Source organism: Numenius arquata, chromosome 15, assembly GCF_964106895.1.
Source record: "Numenius arquata chromosome 15, bNumArq3.hap1.1, whole genome shotgun sequence".
Lineage (NCBI taxonomy): Eukaryota > Metazoa > Chordata > Aves > Charadriiformes > Scolopacidae > Numenius > Numenius arquata.
In genome coordinates, this window is record NC_133590.1 from 1,782,256 (window position 1) to 1,810,134 (window position 27,879).

The 27,879-nt window shown below is 66.0% G+C and overlaps 7 protein-coding genes across 8 annotated transcripts; 2 read left to right on the forward strand and 5 right to left on the reverse strand.

Moving 5' to 3' along the window:
* Window positions 1–123: 123 nt before the first annotated feature.
* MARVELD1 (MARVEL domain containing 1) lies at window positions 124–651 on the reverse strand. Its single transcript, XM_074159118.1, has one exon. It carries the CDS (start codon window positions 649–651, stop codon window positions 124–126), a length of 528 nt encoding a protein of 175 aa, XP_074015219.1.
* Window positions 652–1,598: 947 nt separating this feature from the next.
* Window positions 1,599–2,028, forward strand: AVPI1 (arginine vasopressin induced 1). Its single transcript, XM_074159197.1, has 2 exons — window positions 1,599–1,882; window positions 1,968–2,028. Exons 1-2 carry the CDS (start codon window positions 1,599–1,601, stop codon window positions 2,026–2,028), a joined length of 345 nt encoding a protein of 114 aa, XP_074015298.1.
* A 264-nt stretch (window positions 2,029–2,292) lies between these two features.
* Window positions 2,293–9,741, reverse strand: PI4K2A (phosphatidylinositol 4-kinase type 2 alpha). The gene is made up of 9 exons (XM_074158999.1): window positions 9,270–9,741; window positions 6,585–6,785; window positions 6,200–6,331; window positions 5,968–6,121; window positions 5,349–5,410; window positions 4,799–4,898; window positions 4,403–4,536; window positions 4,053–4,112; window positions 2,293–3,916 (listed from the first exon to the last, which is right to left on the reverse strand). Exons 1-9 carry the CDS (start codon window positions 9,666–9,668, stop codon window positions 3,755–3,757), a joined length of 1,404 nt encoding a protein of 467 aa, XP_074015100.1. The 5' UTR covers window positions 9,669–9,741; the 3' UTR covers window positions 2,293–3,754.
* Window positions 9,742–10,168: 427 nt separating this feature from the next.
* Window positions 10,169–14,498, forward strand: MORN4 (MORN repeat containing 4). 2 transcript variants are annotated; one of them, XM_074159113.1, is made up of 5 exons: window positions 10,169–10,250; window positions 12,545–12,642; window positions 12,776–12,890; window positions 12,976–13,085; window positions 13,237–14,498. In XM_074159113.1, the coding sequence occupies exons 2-5, from the start codon at window positions 12,576–12,578 to the stop codon at window positions 13,383–13,385; spliced, it is 441 nt and encodes a 146-aa protein (XP_074015214.1). In that variant the 5' UTR covers window positions 10,169–10,250; window positions 12,545–12,575; the 3' UTR covers window positions 13,386–14,498. The 2 variants fall into 2 exon arrangements, with proteins under 2 accessions (XP_074015214.1, XP_074015213.1); XM_074159112.1 differs by having other exon boundaries at window positions 10,207–10,441.
* A 343-nt stretch (window positions 14,499–14,841) lies between these two features.
* On the reverse strand, window positions 14,842–17,860 carry HOGA1 (4-hydroxy-2-oxoglutarate aldolase 1). Its single transcript, XM_074159106.1, has 7 exons — window positions 17,629–17,860; window positions 16,564–16,692; window positions 16,360–16,487; window positions 16,112–16,246; window positions 15,845–15,941; window positions 15,539–15,672; window positions 14,842–14,991 (listed from the first exon to the last, which is right to left on the reverse strand). The coding sequence occupies exons 1-7, from the start codon at window positions 17,858–17,860 to the stop codon at window positions 14,842–14,844; spliced, it is 1,005 nt and encodes a 334-aa protein (XP_074015207.1).
* Window positions 17,861–18,659: 799 nt separating this feature from the next.
* On the reverse strand, window positions 18,660–21,525 carry ANKRD2 (ankyrin repeat domain 2). Its single transcript, XM_074158956.1, is given in 10 exon segments — window positions 18,660–18,978; window positions 19,069–19,167; window positions 19,421–19,519; window positions 19,655–19,753; window positions 19,983–20,081; window positions 20,225–20,332; window positions 20,520–20,681; window positions 20,764–20,877; window positions 21,275–21,351; window positions 21,354–21,525. Coding segments are annotated over 10 exon segments (1,134 nt in total). The 3' UTR covers window positions 18,660–18,873.
* Window positions 21,526–22,688: 1,163 nt separating this feature from the next.
* UBTD1 (ubiquitin domain containing 1) lies at window positions 22,689–27,623 on the reverse strand. Its single transcript, XM_074159093.1, has 3 exons — window positions 27,461–27,623; window positions 23,728–23,955; window positions 22,689–23,502 (listed from the first exon to the last, which is right to left on the reverse strand). The coding sequence occupies exons 1-3, from the start codon at window positions 27,525–27,527 to the stop codon at window positions 23,117–23,119; spliced, it is 681 nt and encodes a 226-aa protein (XP_074015194.1). The 5' UTR covers window positions 27,528–27,623; the 3' UTR covers window positions 22,689–23,116.
* Between the last annotated feature and the right edge of the window lie 256 nt (window positions 27,624–27,879).

Sequence of the window (27,879 nt, forward strand, 5' to 3'; positions counted from 1 at the left end):
CTCCGGAGGAAGCGTGGTGCAGTCAGCCAGGAGGAAATAGGGCAGCAGGGTCACTTCGTCCCCAAGGCGGGGGCTGCGCTCCGTCCGCGGGTGAGGAGAAGGGGAGCCGAGCGCCGTGGGGTCTCAGATGATGTCACGCTGGTCCCGGCAGCGCCGTGACAGGCAATAGATCCCGGAGAAGAGGTACAGGCAGGCGGCGATGCCCCCACAGATGGAGGCGCTCAGGTAGGCACCGTAGAGGCAGTGCTGGCTGTAGCCCGGCAGGTTGCAATAGCTTTTCCGTCCGGCTTTGTAGCCCATGATGCCGGTGGCGGCCGCGTAGAGCCCGACACCCAGTGCCAGGTCATGAATCAGGTTGGTGAGGAGCCAGCGAGAGCCCAGCCAGGGTACCAGCTCCCAGCGCCCCAGCAGGCTCAGCCCGAAGAGAGCCAGCGTGAGGAGCCAGACCAGGACGGCGGCGAAGAGGGCGAAGTGGGCCGCCCCCTCGTACTTGTGAGCCGCCACCGTCACCCAGAAAGCAGCACCCAGCCCCAGCTGCCCCAGCCGCAGCAACCCCAGCGGGCTTCGCAGGTAGGCGCGGTGAAGGCTGAGAGAACCGCGGGCCGGCGGTCCCGGGGGTGGCGGAGTTACCGGGGGAACCGTGCGGGCCATGGCGGCGGGGGGCCCCTGCCTTTTTTTTTCTTTTTTTTTTTTTTTTTTTGGCTCCGGCGAGGATCGGGCGGGACTCGGGGCCCCGGGCAACGACTTCCTCTCGCCGGTCGGTGCCAAACATCTGGCTCCTAACGGTCCTCCCTCCCCGCGCGGGGCCTCTCTCTCCTCCCCGCCACGCCTCCCGCCGGACACCCGCCGGCCGCCGCCGCCGCCACCGACCGCCTCCTCCTGCCGCCGCGCCCCGGGAGGGGCGCGGCGGCAGGAGGAGGCGGTCGGTGGCGGCGGCGGCGGCGGCCGTGCACCGGGACCCCGCGCCCTCCGGGGCTCCCCTTTACGTCACCCGGGATTCCCCCCCTCGGTGTGACGAGCGCCGGGGCTCCGCGCCCTCCCGCCTAGTGACGTCATTTGCGCCACGTGTCCCGCCCTCCCTCCCGGCTCCTTCCGAGAGGGCGGTGTGACCCCGCCCCTCAGGCGCCGATTGGTCCCGGCGGCGGCGAGGCTGGCGCTGATTGGTAGAGGGGCGGGGCGGGTGAATGAAGGGAGGGAGCGGGGCGGGTGAATGAACGGGGGCGCGGGGCGGGTGAATGAAGGGAGGGCGCCGGCCACCGGCGGGACCCCGGTAACGGCGGTCACCGGCGGACCCTCGCCCGCTAGACATCGCCGGGTCTGTACGAGGGAAAACGAGTCACGGCGGGGCCTAGAGCCCCAGGCAACCACGGGGCGGGACCGGACCGGACCGGGATAAGCCGCCTCCCGCGTTCCCGGGCGGCCCCACCCGCGCCGTTGGCCTCCTGCCCGCCGCCCCGGCCCGCCCTCTCTCTCCCTGCGACCGCGGCGCGTCCTTCCCCCGCCCTTCCTGACCGGATCCCGGGGGAAGCGGGCTGGCCGGCCGGCCGGCGGGAGCGGAGTTTGACACCGCCTCTCCGGTTCCCGCAACGGCCGGGGCCATGGGGACTCCGGCCTCGGTGGTGAGCGACCCTTCGGGGGGGGCGGTGCCCGCGGCCCGTTCCCGCAAACGGGCCTCGGCCAACATCTTCCAGGGCGTGGGGCTGCAGGAGCTGCGGAGCCTGTTCCGGAGCGGCGGGGCCGAGCGGCCCGAGGAGCGCGCCCGCCTCGTCTGGCGGTACGGGGGCCAGCGGCGCATGGCCCGGGCCCTGCGGCGGCTCCGGCGGCGGCGGCCGGCCCAGCCCGGCGGCGGAATGGTGGGGCTGCGGCGTTTCGGCCGCCTGCGGTAGGTGCGGGCCGGGGGAACCGGGGGGGGGGGACGAGGGAAGCGCGGCCGGGACGCACCGCTAACACGGGCCTCTTCCCCGCAGGATCGCGGAGAAGGAGCCGGAGGGCGGCTGCGGGACCAAGGAACCCTCGGGGTCTACGTAGCGGAGCCCTGGAGGAGCCGGGGCTGCTGGACTACAGGTACCGGGACAGCCAGGCTCTCCGAGGACACTAAGTGGACTGGACTGGGTGCAATAGCTAATAAAGGGCGGACAGTGGTGGCTGTGTGAGGCTCTGGCTGCATCCTGCCCACCCCTGGCCATCCCCCAGGGCCGCAGGACCTTGGTCTGGGCTGTTGTACTGGAACCAGTGCAAGGGAACAGCCCCAATCTGCTCTCGGGTGCTGCGGAGAAACGCAGGCGGCCAGCTGAAGGGTAGCTCTGTTATTCAGACAGTTGTATGATTTAAATACATTACATACATTTCTACAGTGCATTAGAACAATACATTTTGGGTCAGTTGGAGATGCAGCTGGGCCTGGCCGGTGAGCTGGGATCTCACTGCTGCCCACCCTGTACTTGCACAGCCAGTGCTGAGCCCCCCCTCCCTACACAGGAGACAAGGGAGCTGCTCTCCCCTCCCAGGCTCAAGCAGCAGAGCCCCAACCCACCTTCGTTCTCCCCCACCCCCCAAAGATGGGCTAACAGGACAGTGAGACCCAACACCAGTTTCCCCCAGCAGCAGGAGAAGGTGCAGCTCAAGGCAAGCAGACGCAGGCAGCAGCCCTGGTACCGTTTTATACAACACAAGCTCGGCAGCTTCTGGGGAGAGAGGGGCACACTGCCTCACCCACCCACAGCAGGCCCGTGAGATTGTCAGCACCAGAGCAGCCGGGAGCCCACGCCGGCTCCCGCTCTGTGCTCCCATCACACCTCCCGCCCACACAGCAGAAGAGCCCCTCCAGCCCTTCCTCTTTCCCGGCAGCCCCCTGCCCCTCAAGGGGGCCCTAGGCACAGACAAGGCTGGCACCATGCTGGCTGCACAGCAGCCAGGGAGCTTGCTGGGAGCAGGGGCAAAAGCCAAGCAAGAGCAGCCATGGAGACCTGGCAGGAGGAATGGACCGGGACAGAGGAGGAGGGACAGGCCACTTGCACCCACCCTCAGCCCTTTCCAGCTGGCGGGGGCTCCCATGAAAGGAGGCACCACTCTACAGCTCCTCCCAGAGCCACCCGCTCTTCACAAGGACAAGCCAGCACCTCTTTCCCCTTAGTGTCTAAACGCACCACAAGCCAGCCCTGTGAGTTGTCCCTCGTGTCCCCTCCTTGAGCCCCCAGCCAGAGAACAGCCGTTCATTGCGGTCCCTGCTGCACCAGCAGGAACTCCCCCTGAGGAAAGCAGCGTGCACGGGGTTGGGGCAGAGGAGGGACAGTGGAGGAGTACAGCACACCTTCGGGGAAAGGGAGGGAGTATAACCCATTACAGGCCTTCCCAGCCCAGCAGCCAGCACGGTGTGGAAGAAAAGCCCCAGTGAGGGGTGTAAAGGGCTGTATGGATCCTGACCTGGGCAGCCTGCTCACCCCAGCCCCAAGCAGGGGTGCTCAGAACTGCATGCAGGCCGAGGGAGGGAAGCAGGGGCAGGGTCCCAGCCACGCCACGGCTCCCGGTGGATTCCCACGCCACCCCCCAGGCTCTCCGCCAGGCAGGGCACCGAGCTCCGACAGAGGGATGGTGCCCGTCCTGCCTGGCTCCTCCAGTTCAGCTGCAGGTTCCTCCAGCTGCACCTGCTCGCTCTCCCCAGCAGGTCGAGTCCCAGCCACAGGAGCCGGCGGTGGCCCAGCTCCTCTCGCAGTGCTAGTCCAAGGTGGCCAAGCCCTGCCCACAGCTCCCACAGCTACCACCATGAGAAGAAGGGCTTCCGGCTCTGGAAGCTCTGCGTGTAGGACTCGCTGGTGGTGCGCTGGTGGGAACGCGCTGTTTCCACAATCACAGGCGGCATCTGAACCAGGTGCAGGGGGCTCTTTCCATCTTTCAGTGCCTGAGTCAGGTTCAGGATCTGTACGGCACAACAGAGCAATGCCTGAGCTGCCCCACCAGAGCGACAGGGAGCATCCACCCCAGCATCCCTCCTGCCACACAGGCAGGACGAGGCACACAGCCTCGTCCATCTGCCTTCCCTACACACAGCTTACCTGGCCTCTCATGACAGCAATCTGCTTGTGAAACTGTCCCCTGTCAAAGCCAGGGTCTTTCTGCAAGACAGAGAGCAGAGAACACAGTGGGATCCACCTGCTGCCCCACAACGTGCAAGAGATGCCTGTTCCCCAAGCAAGCCTCTGTCCTCCTGTCCCACAGGTTTCCTGCTTCTCCCCACACTGAATCTTCAGCTCCTGGCAAAGGGATAACCCTGGTATGGCTCAGCCCAGAAACTGTCAGGAGCTTGGCCACCTTTCTGTCCCCCGCAGCCTTGACAAGGAGGTCCCCAACACACCCCCCCGCTTCTCTTTCTCCCAAGCCATCCTCACCCACTTCCTCAGCTCACCTTGAAGAGCTCATACAGATCTTCCTCCAGGTCTTTGACAAAGTTGGGGTCTGAGATCTTGGGAAGAATCAGGTCCTTGATCTCCTGTGAAAAGGGGATTTTGGCCTGGGGCAGCCATGCCCAGTAGAATGGATCTGTGGGAGAAAGCATGAGACATTAGATCCGGGGAAGGCAAAAGATGGTGCCACATGCCCCTGCGTGCCAGATCACCTGCATCTGGGACAAAGGGTCCAGCACCCACTTCCTACAGCTTCTGCTGAGGTGGAGCTGCCTGTGAACCCAGAAGATGTGCAGAGGGACAGCCCTAGCTCTCTCCTCTACAGCCCTTGAGGAAGATGCCCAAGTGCAGAGTTGTATGGCTCGCCAGGGTGCCCTGGCACAGCCCGAGAGACTCACATGCTCTCCAGGAGTCCGGGTGTTTCAAGGGAAAGGCCAAACCGTTGTCTATAGCAGCCAGCTTGATGATGGGCTCCTTCACCACTACCCAGTCACTGTCCTGGAAGGAAGCAGAGCTTGTCACAAGGAGGCTTCCCCAGCAGGAACAGTCCTTCTCCCACCTCCTGCAGCCCCACTGCCGGGATCTTTGCCCTGGCTACTGCAGAGGCACAGTAGCCTCTCACCTGTAATGTGGCCCCTTGTCCACAGGGAAACACTGCCTGCTTTGCATGGGACGGGGACAAAGCTTCTCCCTTTGCCAGGCCTCATCTCAAGGATGCACGGGACCAGCAAAACCAGTTTCCCCCATAGAGCTCAGCTGCATCCTCACAAAGTCCCACTAGGCCACAAACCACCAACGCAGAGGGCAACAAAAGGCCCGAGAGACAAGATGTCAGGCCTCCGCACACTCAGAAATCCAAGCCAGCTGGGAAATCCCCAGGCCACCCGGCAGGCAGGCAGCCTGCAGGAACAGGGTCCCTCGTGGAGCCCCTCGGGAAGAACCACTCACCCGCACGCCCGCGCTGTCCAGGGGACAGTCGTACTTGATGAGCCAGTTGTCATTGCCCCGATCTGCAGGGAGATAAAAGCAGCTGTGTCAGTGCCAGGGCCTGCCTGCACCACGCCGGGCAGGTTACTCCTCTGATCCAAAAGTGAGACAGACCAGTTTTGGGCCCAAACTCTACCCCAGAGCCCGTGAGCTTGCTTCAGGCCTGGGAAGCCACATCAACCCCCACACAACCAGCCCTGGAGAGAAAGGTCAGCCTGCAAGCGCCAGAGTGCTACCCCAAACCCTACCAGCTTGGCAGGAACTCGGAAGCCCAGCGTGAAATGGGATACAGGGGCACAGTCAGGTGCTGCATCTCCGGATGTCCCTAGGTCCTCGCAGCTGGCAAACTTTCACCCCAGCACCGTGGTGAATTCAGATCTCCCAGAATGCTGGCCCGCAGCCAGAGCACAGCCACGGTGATGGGCAGCCACAGCAGCTGCCCTCTACCCACCTGGCAGCAACCAAACGGTGTTGAGAGGAGTTTTGGGGGCCGGGAAGAGATGCCAAGCCCCTGCCCCCCTCCTCTTTCTGGCAGGACGTGAAGGAGCAGGCAGCGTCCCACACCAAGCACAGGCCCTACCTGTGTTCCTGATGATGTAGTCCAGCACCACCAGCCGCTCGAACTGCAGCAGCAGCTGCCGGTTGGTGTTCTCCGGGAGCGGCTCAGCTTCAAACCGCCGCAGCCAGTAGTCGGCATCCTTGTAGCCTTCCACAAAGAGCTGGAAGGAGCCCACCTGAAGCAAGGAGAGGCTGTGTTACAGGGGGCCACAGAGAAGGGAGAAACAGCCAAGTGCAGAGGCCGGCAACCCTACCTTAGGCGGCAGACCAATGCGGTTGAAGCGCTGGCCAACTTTCGGCACCTTCTCCAGAGCCAGCCTTTTTCCTCTGGACTTTACCCTGTCGATGGCACTGTAGTTAAAGGTTTCACTGGCCAGATACACCACCTGGGGGGACAGGAGCGCAGACATCAGCAGGGGCACCAGGCAACTGTCACAGGACTGGCTGCTAAAACCAAGACACCACACTTCCCATAGCTCTGCCCAGCACGAGGATCCCCATGGCTTGAGTGACAGCCGTCCTGGTCTAGAGCTCTCAACACAACATCTCCGAGGTCAGCAGTGCCACAAGACAAGGTGCAAGCAGAGCTGTGCACACGAAAGCCTCCCCGGGATGAGATCCCAGCAGCTGTCCCCTCACCTTTGTGCGGGGAACAATGTTGAGTTCCAGTTTCTGGTCCACCAGGCTGGCACCCGCCTCTGACAGGTATCCCTGGTTGAGGACAAGGCAGTCTCTCCCAAAGCAGCACGGGCAGCACAACTTCTGCAGCCACTTGGTCCACTTGGGGTTCAGCTGCCCGTAAGGCTCCTCATTCTTGGGCTTGAAGACGCCAATGATTTTCTGTAAGCAGGAGAGAGGAAGGCTGACTCAAGGCAGTTGGCAGAGTCGGGACACTTCCCCCAAGCCAGCCCGCGTTGGGGACACTCACGAATGGGCCCAGAACAACCCCTCACCAGGGCAATAACCAGCTCCTGGGAAAGAGGCAAGGCAGGAGCCGGGAGGGACCCTTCCCCAGCCAGTGTCCCGTCCCACGAGAGCAGGGTGCTGCCCAAAGACCTTCATACCCAGCTCAAGCACTTGGAAACAACCATCCTTGTCCCAAAAGACACCAGTGATGATGCTGTCCCCCGGTAAACATTCCAGTCCCATCTCAGCAACCTTTGGATGGCTGGAAAGTTACTGCTCACTGCTGCTCGTTACCTCCACACAGGAGAGGGAGGGGAATAGTGATCTCTGCCCTGATTCCATTGAATGGAGCTGATCCCAAACCAGCCAGAGTAAAAGGGACCAGAACAGCCGAGCAGCTGGAGGACCCCCAAGGAGCCCTGGGCTTTGTGCTGGGGGTGGGGGGGCAGCTAGGGACAGCAGAGGGGCCGGCTCTCTGCATACACTGTGGGCAAGCGGGCACAGGCAGTTCCAAACTGGCCACCAGCTGGTACCAGCAGCACAGCCCAACAGCAGGGACACCAACACAGGTACCCCACTGCTGCAAAGGGCACAGAAGACTCGTACTAGGTGCTGCACCGCCACCAAGCCAGCATTGCCAAGCCACACAGCTGAGACAAGGGCTAGGGCAAGGAGCAAGGCCACCTGCCCTCATGTGCCAGGCATCCCTGGGGGGCTGCAGAACAGCTCCAGGCTGGCAACCCCTGCCCTGAGGTGACTTAGCACATGCGACCAACCCTCCTCCCCATGGCTGGCACCAGCCCCAGCCTGAGTGGGTGGCACTTCCCCAAGCCTAGCTCATGCCACTATGTGGAAGTGGGACATGCATCCCAGCACCTCAGCGGGAAACCCCAGTGCAATCTCAGTCTGCCAGGAGCCAGAAGCCAGCCCAGGGCAGGCAGGAGCAAGGTTTTGTCCACCAGGAAGAGGATGGGTTTGACAGAACAGGAGCATTTCAGCAATCCCCAGATCACACAGAGAAGCCACTTCCCCTGAGCCGGCAGGAAGGCAATACCCTCATCAGCCCCACGTGAAGGCACACAACTGCCAACACATCCTTGGATTAGAGCCTGCAAGAGGCTTGCCTGGAGCTCTGGCAGCACGGAGCCCTGTGGCCACAGATCCAGTTCAGTTGAGCAAGGCCCAGCCGGGCAGGGACAGTGTGGGAGCGGAGGCCAGAGGCCTGGCAGCACAGCATCCCCTCCCAGACAGACTTGTGCTGGGAGCAGCACTGGCAGGGAAAACAGGTCTGCCTGGCACCAGCAGCAGGGTACAGGGAACTGGGCCAGCCCAGAGGCACAACCACCGCTTGGGATGACTGCAGCTGCCAGGGCTGGGGAAGCACATCCCAGCTAGGGCAGCTTGGGCCCTGGCAGCCCAAAGGGAAGCAGACACAAGAGAGGAGTTTTTTCCCCTGATGCGCTTACCCCCTGCCCACAACAGCAACACACTGCGCTCCCTCCTGTGCCAGCACTGGGGAGATTTTGGTGACCCTGGGCAGCAAGCCACAGACACTAGACACACATCACATTCGCTGATGGCAGGGCAGGTCAGGGAACCTGCCAGGTGACATGGCCAGGAGTACTCGGACTTTGGCTCCTTGCACACATCCTCCACCAGCCACTACCAAGTTCAGATCTTCTACAGCCAGGCAGCCTCTGCCTGGCCACCCCCAGTGCAGCTCATCCAGCCACCCCTCCCCAGCAACACCACATCTCATATTGGGCAACGGTAGGGAGCACGAAGGCAGGAAGCGTGTATTGCCCCACAGTCCTCGAGCTCAGATGGGATGTCTGCCTGCCACAGCTCCCGGATGCCATACTCCACCAGGGCAGGAAAAGTAGGGCACACCAGAGAGCAGTGAGCCCAGTCCTGCTTCCCCGGAAGCATCCCGGCACACACGCAGCAAGGGGAGTCACGGGAAGCAGCAACAGCTCAAGTAATTGGGCTGGGCGCTGCAGGTCACAAGACAAGCCGCCCCATGCTGCACGCTCATCCAGCCAGCGGTGTGGAGGCGGCTGCCACACGGCTGACCAGATCGATGGCGACCAGCTACACGGCCAAGGACTTTTCCTGGATTATATCAACCGCGCAGCCCCAGAGGAGACAGCTCACAGGCCAAAAACCAGCTCAGCTCTCGAGAGTCGCAGCCCTGACGCTGGAGTCACCGTGGTCAGGAGACGCTGATGCAGTCCTGGGGGAGAGGATGAGCCACAGGAGAGGCTGGAGCAGCACTTGGACACAGCCGCCCCCTCCGCTTGCTGCTGGTCCCACCGCATTTCTCCCCGGGGAAGCCCAGGGCGGCTCCAGCCGCTCCTACCAGCCCCCGGGCCAGCATCCCCAGTTCCCCCCCGGGACGGACACGCTGGGCCGGCTCACCCCCTGCGGGTCCTTGACGAAGTAGCTGCCGCTGGAGCCCTGCGAGATGCGCTCGGGGAAGATGCCGCGCTCGCTGGCCAGCTCGGCCCGCCGCACCACCTCGGCGAACTCGGGGTCCTCGGGGAAGTCGTTACGCTCCCGCTGCACCGCCGCCTGGGCCTGGGCCTGGGCCTGGGCCGCCGCCTGGGCCTGCGCCTGCGCCGCCGCCGCCGCCGGGCCCCGCGCCCCGCGCTCCAGCAGCGGCTGCCGCTCGCGGTCGCGGCCGCCGGGGGAACCGGGAGGGGAGGGCGGTGGCGGGGGAGGTGCGGCGGGCGGGAGGGCGCGCACGGCGCCGCCCGGCAGCCCGTAGTCGGGGGCCTGCGCCCGCTCCGGCGACACCAGCGGGCTCGTCTCGTCCATCGCGCCCGCCCGGCCCCGCCGCGCCGCCCGCGCCCGCCGCTTCCGCTCGCGTCACTGCGCCGCCACGCCCCATTGGCTGCTCCGCCCACGCCCCGCCCCCATCCGCCCGGCGTTGCCATGGGAACTGCGCCCGCCGGGGGAGGCGGGACCGAAGCGCCCCCCCCCCCGCCACGCCTCGCACTGCCGGCCCGTGGGTGCCGTGGGGGGAAATCCGCCGGCCCCACGCCCCCCGCCCTGTGCCCCGCACAAAGATGGCCGCTCGGGAGCGGCAGTGGGCCCCGCTGCCCTTCGCAAAGATGGCGGCAGGGCGGGGCGCTGCCCCAACTGCTGACACGCCCGGGGAGGAGACCTCCTTGCCCCACACAAAGATGGCGGCTGGCGAGGGCGTGCCGCGAAGCTGGCCAATGAGCGGCCGCCTTGCTAGCAGTTGCTGTGGAGACAGCCAACGGCAGGGCGCGCATGGAGGCTGGCGGCGTGGCACCGCCCGCGGCGGGGCGGGGGACTGGCAGGGGAGGTGGCCGTGCCACCGCCCCTCGGCGGGACACCCCTGGGGAACGGTGCGGGCGGCCGGCGCCGAGCCAGGTGAGCGCGGGCAGCGGGTCCCTGCGCCGCCCGCACCGCCCCTGGGCGGGCACCGGGCCTGCAGGCACCGCCACGGGTGTCCCGGTGAGGGGGCGTGCGTCCACCGCCCGTGGGTGCATGGACACGGCAGGGTGTGCCTGCATCACCTGTGGGTGCGTGGACACGGCGGGGTGTGCGTCCATCAGCCGTGGGTGCGTGGACACGGCGGGGCGTGCACACGTCAGCCGTGAATGCATGGACACAGTGGGGTGTGCATCCATCAGCCGTGGGTGCATGGACATGGTGGGGTGTGTGTCCACCGCCTGTGGGTGCATGGACACGGCGGGGTGTGCATCCATCAGCTGTGGGTGCGTGGACACAGCAGGGTGTGCGTCCATCAGCCGTGGGTGTGTGGACACGGTGGGGCATGCACACATCACCCGTGGATGCATGGACATGGTGGGGTGTGCGTCCATCAACCATGGCTGCATGGACACGGCGGGGTGTGCGTCCATCAGCCGTGGGTGCGTGGACATGGCGGGGTGTGTGTCCACCGCCTGTGGGTGCATGGACACGGCGGGGTGTGCCTGCATTGCCCGTGGGTGCACGGACATGGCGGGGTGTGCATCCATCAGCCGTGGGTGCATGGACATGGTGGGGTGTGTGTCCACCGCCTGTGGGTGCATGGACACGGCGGGGTGTGCATCCATCAGCCGTGGGTGTGTGGACACGGTGGGGCATGCACACATCACCCGTGGATGCATGGACATGGTGGGGTGTGCGTCCATCAACCATGGCTGCATGGACACGGTGGGGTGTGCGTCCATCAGCCGTGGGTGCATGGACATGGCAGGGTGTGTGTCCACCAGCTGTGGGTGCATGGACACGGCGGGGTGTGCACACATCGCCTGTGGGTGCAATCACCACCTCTGGGCACACTACCCAGGTGGGGTGTGCGTGTACCCCATGGGTGCGTGGGCTGTGCACCCCTCACCCCTGTGCATGGCTCCAGCCTGTGGCTGCATGGCCTGGGCAGGTCATGGGTTCAGAGTTGTGTGCGTGGCATCGTCCCTGCTTGCCGTGGGTGTCGCACATGCAGGGCTCTGGTGTGTGTGGGTGCCAGCGGGGGGACGTCCAGGTGCTGGGCATCTGGGTTGCTCACAGGGCAAACGCTGGATGAAGTTGCAGGTCCGAGCACTCCCCCACAGCAGGCACTAACGGCCCCGCAGCAGCGCGTTCTCCTCCTCCTGGCACTGCCGAAGGTGTCCCCAGCGGTGCTGGGCAGGCTGCGGGCTGGGGAGCTGGTGCTGAGCTCCTGGTCTCTACCATCAGCAGAGAGCACTGTTCAGTCACTGCTGGGCTTGGCGTGGGGCCATTTCTCCTCTGGACACAAAGCCCTTGCAAGTTCCCTGCGGTGCTCCCGGGTGCCGCATCTGCCCGGTTAGCGTGGCGCAGCGCCCGTCTCTCCAGGGATGCACAGCCCGCTGTGAGCAGGGATACCCCCTTTTGAAGCGGGGAGCCCCTTCCCATCCCAGACACTGCCTGAGCTGCACCGGGAGCCCCCAGAGAGGCAGTTCCCAGCCCACCTACAGGGCCAGCTCCGTACTGGTGCCTTCCCGGGTGCTGGGGAGAGCTGTGCTATGCAGGAGCAGCTCTGGGGGAGTGCAGGGCTCTGGAGGCTGCTTGCTGTCAGCAGGCGGGTTTGCAAACCCTTGGTGGCTGAGCAAAGCCCTGGAGCCCCAGGCTCCTCTCTCTGCTGTCCCTCTTAGGAGGAGTGGCCGCTTCATCCCTGGGGGGTGAGCTGGGTCTGCTCGTCCTCCACACTGGAACTCGAAACCCCACAAGCTCTCTGCTCCCTCCCCTGAAGAGCACAACCCGGCAAGTGTCTCCTGTCCAAATGCCTGTTTCTTCCCTGGGCTGCCCTAGCAGAGCTGGGTTGGCCCCTGGCCTGAGCCTGCTGCAACGCAGGACCCCCCCAGGTCCTACCGGGGAGCCATGCTGCAGGCAGCCAGCTCCGACCGGGCTCCTCTTCCTACCGCTCGCTCACGTTTCACGGGGCTGTGACCCCCAGGGTCTCACATCGCCCCGAGCCCTGCGGTGGGGCGGGCAGCAACCCGAACCTGGCGGCTGGAGTTTCAGAGGCAGGGCAGGGCGGTCGAGCTCCTGGGGTCACCTCCTCATCTGCCGTCTGCCCCAGCAGAGCCATCCCCTGGGCAGACACGTGTCTCCCCATGAGCCGAGGGGACACGGGGGCGCTGGATGAGCTGGGCTCTTACCCCCACCCAGCAGCCCCCCTCTGCACCTCTCCTTGCCAGCTCTTGTCCTGCGCTGCCGTAGGCTGTCGCCATGACCCTCACCAAAGGCTCCTTCACTTATTCCAATGGAGAGGAGTATCGCGGCGAGTGGAAGGAAGGTGAGACAGGGTGGGAGGGGATGGTGCTGCCTGCACCGGGGGCCCAGCAACCCCCACGTCCCTGCCCAGCACCACGCTGGGGCAATCCCTGCCTCTCTCCATCCGGCGCTGCCCATTTTCCGTCCTCTCCTAGGTCGCAGGCACGGCATCGGGCAGCTGACGTTTGCTGATGGCACCGCTTACGTGGGGCACTTCGAGAACGGGCTCTTCCACGGCTGCGGGGTGCTCACCTTCTCTGACGGCTCCAGGTGAGCGTGGCACCCCCATGTACGCACCCCTGGGCATCCCCGCTTGCCACGGGGAGCTGCTGCCTCAGGAGCTGCTCCCGCGCAGGTACGAGGGGGAGTTTGTGCAGGGCAAGTTCAACGGCGTCGGCGTCTTCACCCGCTGTGACAACATGACCTTTGAGGGCGAGTTCAAGGGCGGGCGTGTGTATGGTTTTGGTGAGTGCCCGGCAGAACAGTGTGGCAGCCACAGCCCTGCGCGGTCCCGGCTCAGCATGGCCCCATCCGGCATCTCCTGCTCCGTCCCTCCAGCCCCAGCCCCGGTGGGTGCTGCTCCCTGTCCCGTCACTCCCGGCCCTTCCCTCCCCAGGTCTCCTGACCTTCCCTGACGGCTCCCACGGGGTGCCCCGCAACGAGGGCTTCTTCGAGAACAACAAGCTGCTGCGGAGGGAGAAGTGTCCGGCCATCATCCAGAGGGCCCAGGGCGCCTCCAAGTCTGCCCACAACCTGATGGCTTGACAATGCCCTGCGTCCCCCTCCTGCTGCGGTGGGGACCCCCACACTGGGCACTGGCTGGCCCCGCTTCCCTGGACCAGGGATGTGACACCGCTGGGTGTCTCCCCTGCCCTCTGCTTGCTGGCCGCCCAGCCTTGGCGAGGCCAGGTGTCCACACCGAGCCCCCTTGCTGAACCCCTGCCAGTGGGGGGGACAGGGCCCCCCGCTCTCCACCCAAGCGCCGTGGTGCCTTCTCTCTCTGACTGTAGCCCTGGCACCTGCTGGAGCAGCCAGGGCCCAGCCCTTCTGCCCCCTTGGGAAGGCTGCAGTCCACCGGGGCTGCCAGCCAGCCACGGGGGACAGAGTTGGGGTGTAGGGGCTGGGGCTGGGCCCTGACCCCACTGCCAGGGTGCCTTGGCCGTGGGTTGCTGGCTGGACCACATGCCCGCAGAGGGGCAGCTCCTGGCTTGCTTCGCTACCCTGGTCCCGAGGCAGGGTGGGCACCCCATGGCCTGTGCCCTCAGCTCCGGGTGACCGGCCATCCCCTGGCCTGCCTTGGGCAGGGTGACATGGTGCCTCCAAAGGACCCAGCCTGCTCTCAGGGCCAGCTGATGGGCTGTGTCCCCCTCATCCCTGTGCCAATCCAGCCCACCCACTGCCTAGGGGACATCCGCAGCAGCATCCCTACCAAGGGGGACCAGGGGATGCCCAGCCTGGCCCATGTCTGCTGCACACTGGGAGCAGGCAGGAGCAGTGGCAAGCAAGGAGCAGGGTCAGCCGGAGCCTGGGATGAGGTGCACGAGCAGGGCTGCTTGGGGTGCCATGGCTGGAGCAGGGGACCTGAGAAGGGCAGGTGGGGATAGGGGCATGGTGATGGGGGCAGACAGGGTGGGCAGGGGGCACACAGCTTCCCGTCTTACCCCCCAGCATGCATCCTTCATCTGTGTGCTCACCTTCACCCCTGGTGTGGTCTGGCTGGCCGTGGCACGGGGGTCCCGGCAGCCCTTGCAGCCCGGTGGTGGGCTGCAGGGGCTGTGCCCTCCCTGCCAGTCTCTGCCCGCACCGGTCCCGTGCCTTGCCGTGACCCTGCCTTGTGCTGCCGCCTGCATGGGCCTCAGCTGAGTAAACCACGTTGCCAAACACTGGGGCTGTGTCCTTTTTGCCAGGAGCAGGGACCGGGTGGGGGGGCTGCTTGCACGGGCAGGACTGCAGACACGGAGGGGAAGCAGCAGGTTTATTCCTGGCTCATGGCACTGGGATCCATGCCTTTCCAGGTGGGGATGGCAGGATCCTGAGGGCTGGTGGGGGACGCAGAGGTGGCCAGGGGGTGCTGGGCATCCCCCCTGCCCGCTCTGCTCAGGGCAGCCCTGTCCAGCAGGAAGGAGTGGTGGGTGGCTTTCTCCTGGCCACATCTCAGTGGCCCCACCAGGTCCCCAGTTCCCAGGGTCCCTGGCTCCCATGCCTTCCCAGCGCAAACCCCTCACAACCAGCCGTTGGCTCTGAAGGTGCCTCTCAGCTCCTCAACCTGTGCGGGGCTCAGCGGGGCCAGGGGTGCGCGGCAGGGACCCCCGTAATAGCCAAACCACTCCATGGCCTTCTTCAGCCCCGGGATCCCAAACCGGCGTGTGACCTGCGGGAAGGAGGGTGTGGAGGGGCTTGGTGGCTCCCTGGGATGGGCTGGTATGCTCCCTGGGCTCCCACACTGGCCCCATGGGGGGGCCGCAGGGCTGGGCAGGGTGCAGAGCGGCTGCAGCCCCCCATGGAGAGCCCCCCATGGAGGGTAAGGGCGCAGAGCACGGCCACGCAGGGGAGCATCCCTGGGGCACGGCGAGCTCTTTGTGGCAGGGATGAGCCACCCTGCAGTGCGGTGGGGGCCCTGGGGAGGAGTTGCTCTTCCCCACATCACTGCCTATAAATAGCCGGCAAGGCTCCCGCCGGGGGCCGGGCAGGTGCTTGCTGCCAGTGGACACTCTGTTCCTGGCACGACAAGGCTGGCATTCCCCACCCCACTGCCTCCAGCCCGGCTTGGCTCGCCAAGTGGGTGCTGTGCCATCCTGTCCCCCCTGGACCACCACTCCAACCCCCCACAGCCCCAGGGACCTCCATCCTTTGCCCCCAGCTCAGCCGTGGCCCAGCACCCTGACCCCTCAGCATCCCGGGGAGTGATGCTCGCTCACCGCCATGTTGGGCTCAATGAGCCGGTGCTGCAGGTTGCGGGCCTCCTGCCAGTGGCCCTCGCGGCACAGACGGTCCAGCTGGCACAGTGGGGCCCCCAGGACATTGGCGAGGGCGCAGATCCCCCCAGAGGCACCTGGGGACACCAGGGTACATTGGCAGCCAGCTCGGCATGCCGTGCCCAGCCAGCATCTCCCAGGCATCGCCACCTCTTGCCTGCCTCCCCCTGCCTGGCTGCCAGTCCCTACCAGTGCCCCCAAGGACAAGCACACCATGCCCCCGGGCCAAGCAGGGGCTGCAGCACCTACCCAGGGCATAGCTCGCCAGCAAGAAACCAGCTGATCCTGCCAGCACCTGGAAATCCTCCTGCCGTGTCTTGTGGACCATCAGCCCCATGCGGGTGATCTGGGGAGAGAGATGCTGTGCCCCAGGGTGGGCATCACCCCGTCGCCCCCCGTGGGTCTCGTGCGGCATCCCTGAGGCCCATGGAAGGGCTGCAAGTGTCAGCTCCCCTGTTCCCAGCTCGGGGCCAGGTTTGGTGGCAGCCAGCCCCAGGAAAGCCTTGCCCCACTCACGTCCCCACCGCTGTCCTTGATCCCGACGATGTTGGGGTGCTGAGCCAGGGTGAGGACAGCCTCCAGGGGCAGGTCCAGGCCGGTGTTGGCAGGGACACTGTAGAGCACCACGGGGATGGGGGATGCGTCGGCAACCTGTGGGCAGCCGGGCAGAGCTCAGCAGCTGGGGTGGGTTGGAGACAAGAGCCACATGCTCCCCATCCCACTGCCCCGGCCGGGACTGCCAGTGGGCACCGGGCATGGCTCACCTCCGTGTAGTGCTGGACCAGGGCAGCACTGGTCATGCCCCCCCGGTAATAGCAGGGTGTCACGACCAGCGCCACGTCAGCCCCTGCCTCTGCCATGCTGACCGTCAGCTTGATGGTGGCCTGGGTGGCTGGGGAGGAGGCAGAGGGGTGAGGGAAGCCCTGGAGGGGAGGCACGGCCCCCACACTGCCCGTGCAGGCACTCACATTCGCAGCCCGAGCCGGCCAGCAGCAGGCGGTCCCTGGGCAGAGCCCGGCGCACACAGCTCACCACCTCCAGCCGTTCCCGGGGTGCCAGGTAGGGGTACTCCCCGTTGGAGCCCAGTGCTACCAGCCCTGAAACACAAGTGTGGGCAGGGCAGTGCTTGGGCATGGGAGCAGGGTGCCCACAGGGTGGCCGTCCCTGCCCTCTCTACATCCCACTTCTGGGTGGAGACCAGGCACTCAGAGCAGCCTCGTGCCGGTGTCCAGCAGCCCCCTTGGGCCAGGAGACTCCCACGGGTGCCACACAAATCCTGGGCTCCCCCACAAAGGGCACAGGTTGGTATGTGTCCCCCAGATCACAGTGCCCACCCTCCCTGCGCTGAGCAGTGCAGGGGGTGGTGGTGCCACCCCCTCCCCAGGCACCCTCTTGCGTGCCATGCACGCGCCCTGTGGGCTGAGCACACTCCATCCCCAGGAACCACCCCACACAGCATCGCTAGCGAAGAGTTTATTGGTGACCGCAGCCAGGCTGTGCCACCCTGTCCCTGGCTGGGACACACAGACTCCTTCCTTGGGACCCTGCCAGTGTCACTGGCACAGACAGGCCAGCTCCAACCCGGTGCTGCCGGGCTCTGCCGCAGCATCCAGGGCTCCAGGGTACCAGGAGGGTTGGGTGTCCCCATCATCATCCCTCTCTTCCTTGCCCCTGGGAACACGAACAGGGCTCTACAAGCCACACTGTGCCTTCTCCTGTCCCTGTCCCTGCAGCCAGGCAAACACACCTATGGGGCAGAGAGGGTAGGTGCAAGCCTGCAGCTGTGTGTGCAAGCCTGCAGCTGTGCGCACGTGGAGTGTGTGTGCAAGCATGCACTGGAGTGTGGCAGGGGGGGTGCAAGGACACACACGTGGGCCTGGGCACTGGCCGTGCGAAGAGCCCCAGGTGTGTCACCTGAGGGGCTGAGCACCCTTGGGAAGCCAGCAGGCTGCCTGCCTGCTGCCACACAGCCCCTCTGGCGGGCAGGGGTCTGGCAGGAGCCTGCATGGAGAGGGGCAGTGGGCAGCGCTTACCTCGGAAGGGGATGCTGGCGTAGCGGCGCAGGTTGCCCTCCAGCTGGGCATAGTCCACCTCCTGCGTGGGTGAGAAGGGGGTGGCGAGGGGTGGGAAGATGCCCCCGAGGTTGAGCGAATGCCCCGGTCCAGAGGGGCTGCTGAGCCCCCGGTGGTGCCTGGGGACTGCCCGGCACAGAGCTGCCAGGGTGGGCCAGAGGGGAGAGAGGAGGCGGGTGCTGAGCACCACCATGGTAGCTGGGTGCTGCTGCCGGCTGTGCCGCCCGTCCTGCTGAGGGGCTGTTAATGTTTGATGGGGCACGTGAGGGACTGCGACCCGGCTGGGTGGACAACGTGGGGGGTGGTACTGGGTGAGCTCAGGGTGCTCTCACTCCCCTCCAGGAGCTGGCCACGGGAGCTCGGCACCCCTCTGAGTGAGCCCTGGTTGCTTTCCCTTCCACTTGCCAGCCCTGGCAGCCGTCCGTCTGCCACCAACGGGGTCGGGCTGCATGGCCAGGAAGGGACCAGGCATTGCAGGGAGTCCCAGGGCTGTGGGCAGGGTTTGCCTGCTCTGGGTGTTGATGCTCCCTACCCAAAAATGCTCCCTCTCGCCCCTGTAAAGGGGTGCTCACTGAGTGCCTGTAGTGCTCATTGCTCCCGAGACCCAGAAATGCTCCCGCCCCTGGGGCGAGCGGGAGCATTTCTGGGTCGGGAGCAATGAGCATGACACTCAGCAGAAAGGGCTGCTGTGTCTCCCCGGGGATGGCTCCAAGCAGGGTCCAACTGCTGCTCTCCGACGCAACCCCAGCCCCCAGTACAGCGTGGAGCCGGGCTGAGCTGCCCTAAATGTAATTTTCCTCCCCGAGTTTGCCCAGGTGGGGCTTTGAAGCACTGCGAGCAACCAGGGCATCCCACAGTGAGGAGTCCAGCCCGTGAACCACTCGCGTCCTGGCCCCGTGGTGTCACTGACACAGGAGTCCCTATTCTAGGATGCAGGGATCGTCCATGCTGCTGGCTAACCCAGCCCCAACAGCCCCCAGGAGCCAAATGCTGCTCTTCGTTGGCTTTTATTGACATAGAATCATAGAATCACAGAATTGTCTGGGTTGGAAGGGACCTTTCAGATCATCTAGTCCAACCACCGACCTAACACTGACAAAAAAAACATCACTAAACCATATTACTAAGCAGCTAAGACATGGGCAAGTCTTGGCTGGATCTTGCTGCTTGGAGCCAAGCCCAGCCCCTGGTCCCTGCCCAGCGCCATCAGGCAACAACCTCCATCTCCCTCTGTGGCTGCTCCTTGGTCTCCAGTGCCTGGCGCGTGTCCACCTGCCACTGCTGCACCAAGTCCGTCGGGGTCTTGCCAGCCTGCAAGAGCGGGCAGAGAGAGGCTGGGACCGGGGTGGCGCGGTGTGGTGGGGCAGCAAATGGCCCCTTGTGCTGGTCCCCACCGCTCACCTGGTTCTTGGCCATCATGTCGGCCCCATGCAGGATCAGCATTTTAATGATCTTATAGCGGCTGAGCCGTGTGGCATCGTGCAGCGCTGTGTCACCTTCCTGTGAGAGACATGGCCTGGCTGAGGACAGGGACCCCCTGCCTGTCCCCAGAACTGCTCCCCAGCTCCCTGCACACTCGACATTTGATGGGGACAAGGGGGACAGTGCCCACCCCAGCCCTGGCTGCAACTGCTGGCACCCCAGGGCAGGGACGTGCCCTGCTGTGGGTGCTGGGAGCCCCTGGAGGGGTCAGTTGAGGGAAGGGGGATCGGCGTTGCCTTCCTAGTTCTGGCTGCGTGGCCGCAGCACTCACCCTGTCTGGGGAGTTGATGTCCACACCACAGTGGATGAGGTGCTCCACAATGTCAGGGTGCCCGGTCCGGGTGGCCACGTGGAGGGGGGTGCTGAGCAGCTTTGGGGAAAGGAGATGGACACCAGAAGGAATCAGCACCCACCCCTGCTAACCCAACACAGGGCCAGCTCCGGCTCCCCGGGCATGCCCATGCCCCTGGCACAGCCCTGTACCCCCAGGCTCTGCCCCGCACACCTTGTCCTTCAGGTTGAGGTCTGCCCCACGGTCCTGCAGCAGCTTGACGGCGTCCAGGTGCCCTCCCCGGCAGGCCCAGTGCACGGCAGTGCAGTCCAGCTGCGCACACAGAGCCACGTCACGGCAGGGAAAACCCCCACCCCGTGTCCATTCCCCTCCCCAGCAGGTTCCCGTGCCCAGGCTGGGCTGGCAAAGCTCTGCCCGAGGCCACCTCAGCAGTGGGGACAGCACTGCTCCGCTGCAGGGACCCCAGCACTGCTGTTGTTCCAGCTATGCCATGCCCGGAGACTTGGGCTGGCACGGAGCCGGGGGCAGGATCCAACCTCACCCGGTCCCTGAAGTCAACGCTTGCCCCACTGTCCAGCAGCTTCTGCAGGATGTCCATGTGTCCCTCCAGCGAGGAGCGGTGCAGGGCCGTGCGGTGGAACTGGGGGATGAGGTGCCGCCTGGGTGGTCGGATCCATTTCCCTGTCCCAGCTTGGCTGTACCCCATCCCGGGGTGGGGGGGGTAGCCACCACCAGCAGGCACGGGGGGCATGGCACGGTGGCAGGTGGGGGGCGGGTTGCTACCTCATCACATGTGTCAGGGGGGCCACCATCTGCCAGAAACTTCTCGATGATGTGCATCTTGCCCTGGACGGCAGCTCGCAGGAAGGTCTCTGGCTCCACGGGACCATCCTGGTGGCAGGATGGGCTCAGGGCTGGGGCATCGCAGGGGTGCGGGAGAGGGGACAATACGGGAGGCCCCCTGCCCTGCTTCCCCAGGGAGGTCCCCAGCTGGCAGGGTGACCCAGGGGCTGGCCCAGGGAGCTCCAGCCTCTGTCCCAGCAGCCTCCCTCCCGCACCCTGGGATCCCCCGACGTACGATCTCCAGAGGCTCAGGTGGCGGGGGGGGTTCGGGGGTGGCTGCCCGCTCCTCCCGGCGCTGCCGGCGCTGCTTGCGGAGCTCAATGAGGCGCTGGATGCTCCCCACATCGATGATCTCCCGCCGCAGGTCCACCGAGCTCTTCCGCACCCGCTCCTGGCCCTGGGGGGCAACATGCAGCACCCCATTTGCCTTTTCCATGCCCAGCTGTCCCCTGATCCCCCTACACCCCAACGTCCCTCACCTTGACAGCCTCGAGGCCCCGGTTCCTGGGGCCACGGTGTTTCTCCTCCTCCAGCTCAGGTGTGCTCATCCGCTCCACGGCCGGTGGCTCCCGTGCGCCATCCACTTGGAGTTGCTGCATGGGCATGGGGTGGGGGGGGGGGCTGCATGGTCCTGGCTGGGCACGGAGCCACCCCACCACCACTGTCCCCAGCCCATCGGTAGAGATGGCTCTGGGCACGGCTCGCAGCTCCCTGCTGAGGTCTACAGGATGCCCGGCAGCCCCTGGGCTTGCGCTTGCCCGCCTGTTCTATATGGCAAGCTGGGCACCTGCCTGCTGCTTGGCTCTGCCTTGGGCAAGAGCTCCCGGGTGTGGAACCTGATGCCCCGGAGAGCCCTTGGCCACCGTGCTACATCCCCCAGGATGGCAGCGTTGCTGCCAGCCTCCTCACATCCGAGTCCCTAAGGATGGACACAGCACAAAGCAGGTCCCTTCTGCAGCCCGGGCAGGTCGCCCTGCCCTACGGACCCACCTTCTTCTCCTCCTCCTCTTCTGCCAGCTTCTGCTCGATGATCTCCTTGGCCCGTTGCACATCCAGCTCCATGTCTACCCGCAGTGCACAACCCCGTGCAGGATGCGTCTTCTCCTCCCCACCACCACGGGCAGGGAGCACCCAGCCCTGGCTCCCAGTGCTGCTGGTGGCTCCGCTGGCCGTGGAGCTTTATGCCGCCGGCCCCTCTGTCCCGCGGCCCAAGGGCACTGACAGCTGTGGCTGCTCCACATGACTGGGGCAGCTTTGCCATGAGCTCACCCTCCTGCTTTCTGGTGGCCCTGGCTCACCTCCCTGGTCTGGCACCCTCTTAAAGAGACCCATGGCCCCCCCACAGGCTGCCCAGGACCCCCATGCTGGCTGTGGGGAGCTGGGGTGCCCATAGCAGCCACTCCAGAGAGGCTCAATAGAGCAGAGACACGGTCCAGGGTCATCTTGCGGGCTCTGTGCCACCCACCCCAGGTGGCTGGGATGCTCCCCATGTCTCTTGTCACCTCATCCCCATGCAACCAGATGCTGCAGCACACACTGGCATCTCCCATAGCTCCCTGACACCTGGGGGGGGTTGCTGCCCACCACAAAGAGAGGCAATGGGGCCCCCCCAAACCTCTCAGCCAGCAGCAGGCAGCATGTGACACCAGGAGCTGTAGCCCATCCACACCATTTTGGAGGATGACCTCAGGTGTGGAGCATCCCCAACAGCCCTGCCAGGGTCCCGGTGGGTGCCTGGCCTCCCCCGCCACGCACGGGCAGCCTGGCCAGGCTCACGTGGGGCCAGCAGGCAGAGCCGGCAGCTATTCCCGGCAGCAGGGACATCATTCAGTCCCCCTTGGGCTTTGCTCTCCCCCTTTGTAAGATGAGGCCGGTGCTTCCCTGTGCCGGGACAGTTAATGCGCTGGGCACCAGCTCCCAGCACAAGACCTGGGGGAAGGACAGATGGCGACACGTCACTGTCACCCTCTCGGGCAGTTCCCAGTGACACCCTTGGGTGTCCCAGCCTCCGGCTGCAGAAACGTGCCGTTTTCACCCAGACAGGCAACGGCAGCTGCAAAGGTGGTCCTGGAACCATCCCTCTCTGTGGACTATCCCACCCAGCCCCGGGACAGGCACAGGCTGAAACCTCCGGAGAGGAGCACCCGGAAAGGGAGGTGGTAGCCCCTTCCCAGCACGCAGGCAGGATGGCAATGGGACAATGCCAGCGGCTCTGGGGAAGGGTCCAGGCAGGCAGAGTTGGGGCTGGCAGGACGGGCAGGGTGGCACTGGGGAGCAGAGGCAGGGGAACCAGGCTCTCCCTGGCCACCCTGTGCCCAGGCTGACATGGGAAACAGATGTAGGACAGGCACTGGGACCTCCTGTGGCTGTGGGTGACAGGCCCCCAGCCTCCCCAGGGACAAAGGAAGGATGAAAAGGCTTTATTGATAAATACAGACTATGTACAGAGGGGAGACATCTCCACCAAGCCCAGCACCCCAGGGCCTCCTGGCCAGGGGGAGCTGGAGCCCAGCAGGTCATGGCCTCTCCCCACCGGCACAGCCCAGCAGCAGGGCCCCAGCTGCACCGACCCCCCCCCCGAGACATTTGGTCTCAAACCTCTTGCAGCAAATGCAGCACCTGCCCATGTCCCCAGCTGAAAGGGGCCACCGCAGCAGCACAGCCCCACACACTCCTTCCTGGGGGGTCACCCAGGTTTGGGGGCAGCCTGGCGGGGGGGGAGCAGGGGCTGCCCCTACTCTCGCAGGGCTGGGACACAGCACGGTGCATCCCCAGAGGTGCCACTGCCCCCAGCCCCCTCCCTGCAACCAGTGTTGGGGGGGGGGGGGGGTGTCAGTTCCTTGGTGGCAGGGGCTGGTTGACGATCACTTGCACGACAAAATCCTTCTGGATCTTGGTCTCCTGCAGCCGCGTGCGGTCGGTGAGCAGCTTGCCCGAGAAGAACCAGCGCTGCCAGGCCAGGTCGATGCCCTCCTGTGCCTGCAGCTGCTTCTTCAGCTGCCCGATGGTGTCGCCCATGCTGGCGCTGAGCCGTAGGTCCTTGCCAGTGGAGAGACGCACCTTGAGGGCGAACTCCCGCCGGGCGTTGGGCAGGGGCTCGGCTGGCTCTGCTGCCTCCTCCTCACTCCGTTCCAGGATCAGGTTGACCGGAGGAGCCAGGCAGTAGACGGGCAGCTGGTACCGGTTGCCCAGCTCATCGTAGCACTCCGTCAGGGACCCTGGGGATAGCAGGGTGAGATGCTTTGGGTGGGCATCCCCAGAGACCACCCAAATGGGGACAGGGACACCCCAGGCAGTGGAGCAGAGCCTGCCTTGCCATCCTTGGCTGAACTGAGCTCCATGGATGGCAGCTGGGAACCACTCTCCTCTCCAAACTGGGACCCCCACGTGCCCAGATATGGGGCAGCACCCATCCCACCCACACCCCCGGTGCCATTCCTCACCGTGGGGCAGGGTGATGCTTGCTCCATCGAGGATGGCCTGGGCCAGGCTGTGGTCATTGGCCTCCACGGCATAGGCAGCTGCCTTTAGGGCATCCCAGATCTCCTTGCGGCCCTCAAAGGCGGGCGCCGTGTCCCAAAACTCATCCCGCTTGCTACGCAGCTGCCCATCCGTCATGGGGTAGTCGCTCTTCCACTTTGGACGCTCCTTCTTCAGGGGCTCATTGCGGCCTGGGGAGGGGAGGGGGATGTTCAGCCAAGGGAGAGGGTCCCCCTTGGACCCCAAGTCCCCCATCTCCCCAGGGGCTCCTGGGGACCCCTTGTACCATGCACAGCAGCATCCAAGGGACCACCTTGCCCAGCACAGCCAGGGGAAACCTGCCCAAGGTCTCACTGGCTCCATAGCAGCTGCCCTCCCAAGTGGCATCCCTTGCCCCCAGGAGGGACACAGGCTCTTGCCCACATGGTAAGGGGACCAGCCCCTGCCCCATGAGGTGGCCGTAGGGCCTCGGGGCCCTTTGAGGCAGAGCAGTATTTATAGCCTGTGGAATTAGCCAGGAAATAAGCTGGTGAGTCGGAGTGGGAAGGGGATTACAGGGGCTGAGCTGCAGCCCTGGCAGGGCAAGGGGCAGGACTTCTCGGTCCTCTCTGCCCACCCCAGGGTGACAGGGACCAGCTCTGGACAAGACAGCAGGCACACAGCACCCAGAGCACCAAGAGGGCAGGGGGAATCACTAGGGTAGGGGGGCTGCCAGCCTGCAGCTGAACTGAGCAGGCTCTCCATGAAACAGCCCCCAACCTTGTACCCACCTACCCCCATGCCAGCCCCACGCCACCCTGCAGCCCCATGGGAACAGCCCCACCCTGTCAGCCCCACAGCTGGGCCGGAAGTGTGGGGCAGGAAGGAGCTGTTGTCACTCCCAGCTGAGCAGGGGACAATGAGTGACAACAGCTCCTTCCTGTCGCCCCTCTCTCTGGAGTGGCCAGCCAGCACCCTTCCTGCAGGGACGGGACATGGGGGATGCGGAGCCCCAGATGGGCAGGAAGGACACCATGACCTGCCAGGCAAGGTGATGCCACACACCCCGGCCACTGGGCAGAGCCACCACTGCAGGCTGAGCCACCTTCCCCAGGCAGCTTTTCCTGGGCAAGTGTGCGGTGACACAAGGCACTACATAACCTTTATTTTGTACCAGCCCTGTCCCACCCCATCCAAGACCACTGGAACCAGCACGGCACCCGCCTTCCCAGCAAGCGCCTGTTCCAGAGTTGGATACAACACATGGTACCCACCCCAGGGGTCCCCATGGGGCACAGGAGCTCAGCCACCCCAGGGCTGGACACTGAGCATCCCTGACGGGTAGCATCATCCCAAGAGGAGCGAGGGCAGCCGGCCGCAGCCAGCACTGCTGATTCAGCAGTCACGGTGCCGGGCAGGAGGGATTTGCAGCACCGCAGGATAGAACAAGGTCGGAGGCAGCACCTGCCCTGGGAGGGCGGCAGAGCAGCGGTCACGGCCAGCCCAAAGGACACTGATGGGACTGCGTCTCCACGTTGCTGCGGCCACCAAGCCCGGGCAGGCATCCTCGTGGCTGAGACCGTCATGCACGGCGGGACTACCAGCCGGCACCATCCCTCTGGCTTCGCTGGTGGCAATAGGAAGAGACTGGCCCCGGGGGAAGGCAGCAGGATCGGAGCCGCGGGGCTAGGCTATGGCAGGGAGAGGGGACAGGTTGTGGCTGCCCCACACGAGCAGGCGTGCCTGGCAGCCTTGCCCAGGTAGGCAGGGACTTAAGCCTCGTCTATTTATTGCTGCCACCCAGCCAGGCCCCGCAGCCTCTAATCACCTCCTGCCACTCTCTCTTCCTGGCCCCTTGTGCAACTCTCCACGGCAGCATCGCCGGACAGGTCCGGCCACTCGCTGCACCCAGGCTCGAGCCAACAGGATCTGGCTGGCAGCCTGCCTGCCTCCTGCCCTGTGCCTGCAGCACCGTCCCCCCCGCCGTGGTGCCCCAGAGTGAGGACCCCCCAGGAAGAAGGCTGCGCCCCAGGGTGTCCCCTGCCTCGGCCAGAGCCTCGGGTAGCCCCAGCTGGCGGGTCCTGGAGGAGTTGCCAGCTAGATGGCATCACTTCCAGTGGTGCCAGCTGGTCCCCTCCTGGGCCAGGCAGGGCTGGGATGCTGCATGCCACCAGCATCCCCTGCTCCTCCTGCTGCAGCAGGCTGGCCGCCCCAGGGACAATGCTGTCACCTGCTGCGGGGAGCCCTAGCAGGACCCCTCTGGAGGGGGTTCACAGCAAGCCCCAGCCAGGGCAGGAGGGCTCCTTGGCAGGGCCCCCGCAGCAGCCGAGGCAAACAGGCAGAGCACCCTCCCCACCGATGACAGGTCCTCACGTGCTGGGACCTGCTGGCCCAGGGCTGTGTCCCCACACTGCGGGTGAGGGCAGCTCACCTTCATCCTCCACTGCCTGTCGAGCGGCTCTCGCGGGCCGGTGGAACCACGCAAGCAAGAACAGGAGCCAGTCTGAGCACCCCGGCACCGGGGACAGCCCTGCTTCCCCAGGAGGGGACACACTGTGAGAAAGTGGCAGCTACTGTGGACACAGGGGCACCAGGAGGGGACCATGGCCCATCCCAGGAGAGCCTGGCAGGGAGTGAGTAGCCGTGACGGAGATGCAGGCTCTGAGGCCAGCCTTTGCCTGGCACAGGAGATGAGCACACGGATCCAGATGTTGGGATCCAACCCCCGCAGCCACGGCAGCCCTGAGGTAGGAGGCAATAGCTGGAGACCCCAGGACTCGCTGGCACCTGCACCCCTGGGTGCCAGAGCGTGCTGGGACAGCAGGCTGGGGGGCTGCACAAGGGGCCATCACCCCAATCCGAGCCAGCAACCACGGCACCCCAGGCATGTTGCCGGAGCAGGCACCATCCCACGGGAAGAACTCCCTCCCTCCCGCCTGCATCCCAGCTGCGGGCGAGGGCCAGGGCGCCCCGTTCCCGGGCACACGCTTCCTGCTCCTCCTCTCCCGCCGCCTACCACTGCTTTGCCATAAACACGGTAATTACCGGCTGCGATTGCACCGACCGGGGAGGAGGGCGAGGGGAAGGCAGGCGTGATTCACCCCACCGGCCCACGTCCCCTCTGCCGGCAGGTAGCCGTGCCCATCCCCGTGGCCTCCGGGACCCTCCGGGGCAGCATCCCGGGGAGGCACCTCACAGCACCCGGGTATTCGGCTGCCGGTAACCCCGGGGAGGCTCTAACACCCCCTTCGGACGGGCGCAGCCGCTCCCTTCCCGGTTCCCGGCATTTCCCGAAGCCCTGGGGGAGCGAGGCCGGGGTTGTGCCCGTCGGCAGCGCCCCGATGCACGGGTAGCACCGGCCCCGAGCGGCCAGGGCGCCGGGGTACACTACCGAGCACAAACCGGGGCCACCCCCCTCCCCGGGAGGAGCCAGGGACCGGGCAGGACGCTCCGTGCTCCCCGGCCCTGACCCTGCAAACCTCCCGGGGCGCCGCGGTACCTGCCCTCTCCCGGACCGGAACCCCCGGTGCCCGGGGAACCCCGGGGGCACAGAACGGCTCCCGGGGGTGTGCACGGGATAGGTCCCCCCCCGCGCCCACGGACTGTGTCTCTCCGGTGCCCACGCTGCCCCCGCGCCCGCCACCCCCCAGGGTGCACGGGGACCCCCCCCGGTGCCCGCGATCCCGAGGGCGCCCCGGCGGCCCCGGCCCCGCTCACCTGCTCTTTTGCGGGGGTTCCCGGCGGCGGGCCGTTCCCGGCGCTGCCGCCCCACGCAGCCGCCCATGGCGGGGCTTAACGACGGCGGCGCTCGGCATGGGGCCGGGACGGTTCCGCGCTGCGCCCGACCGCGGGGGCCCGGCGCCGTGCAGCCGCCCCGCCCGGCTCTGAGCGCCGGGGCGGCCCCGCCGCCGGGAGACACCCCGCGTCGCGACAGGCCCCGCCTCCCCAGGTGCGCATGTGACCGCCCGCACCGGTACCGGTACCGCCACCGGCGCCGCCACCGGCACCGCCCACGTGCCCGCGCGCCGCCGCCCTTTTGTCCCCTCCGCCCCACCGTACCGCTCCGGCCCCGGCCCCGCCCCCTGGCGGCCCCCGCCGTGCCCCCCCCCCCCGCCCCCCCACTGGTCACGGCCCGG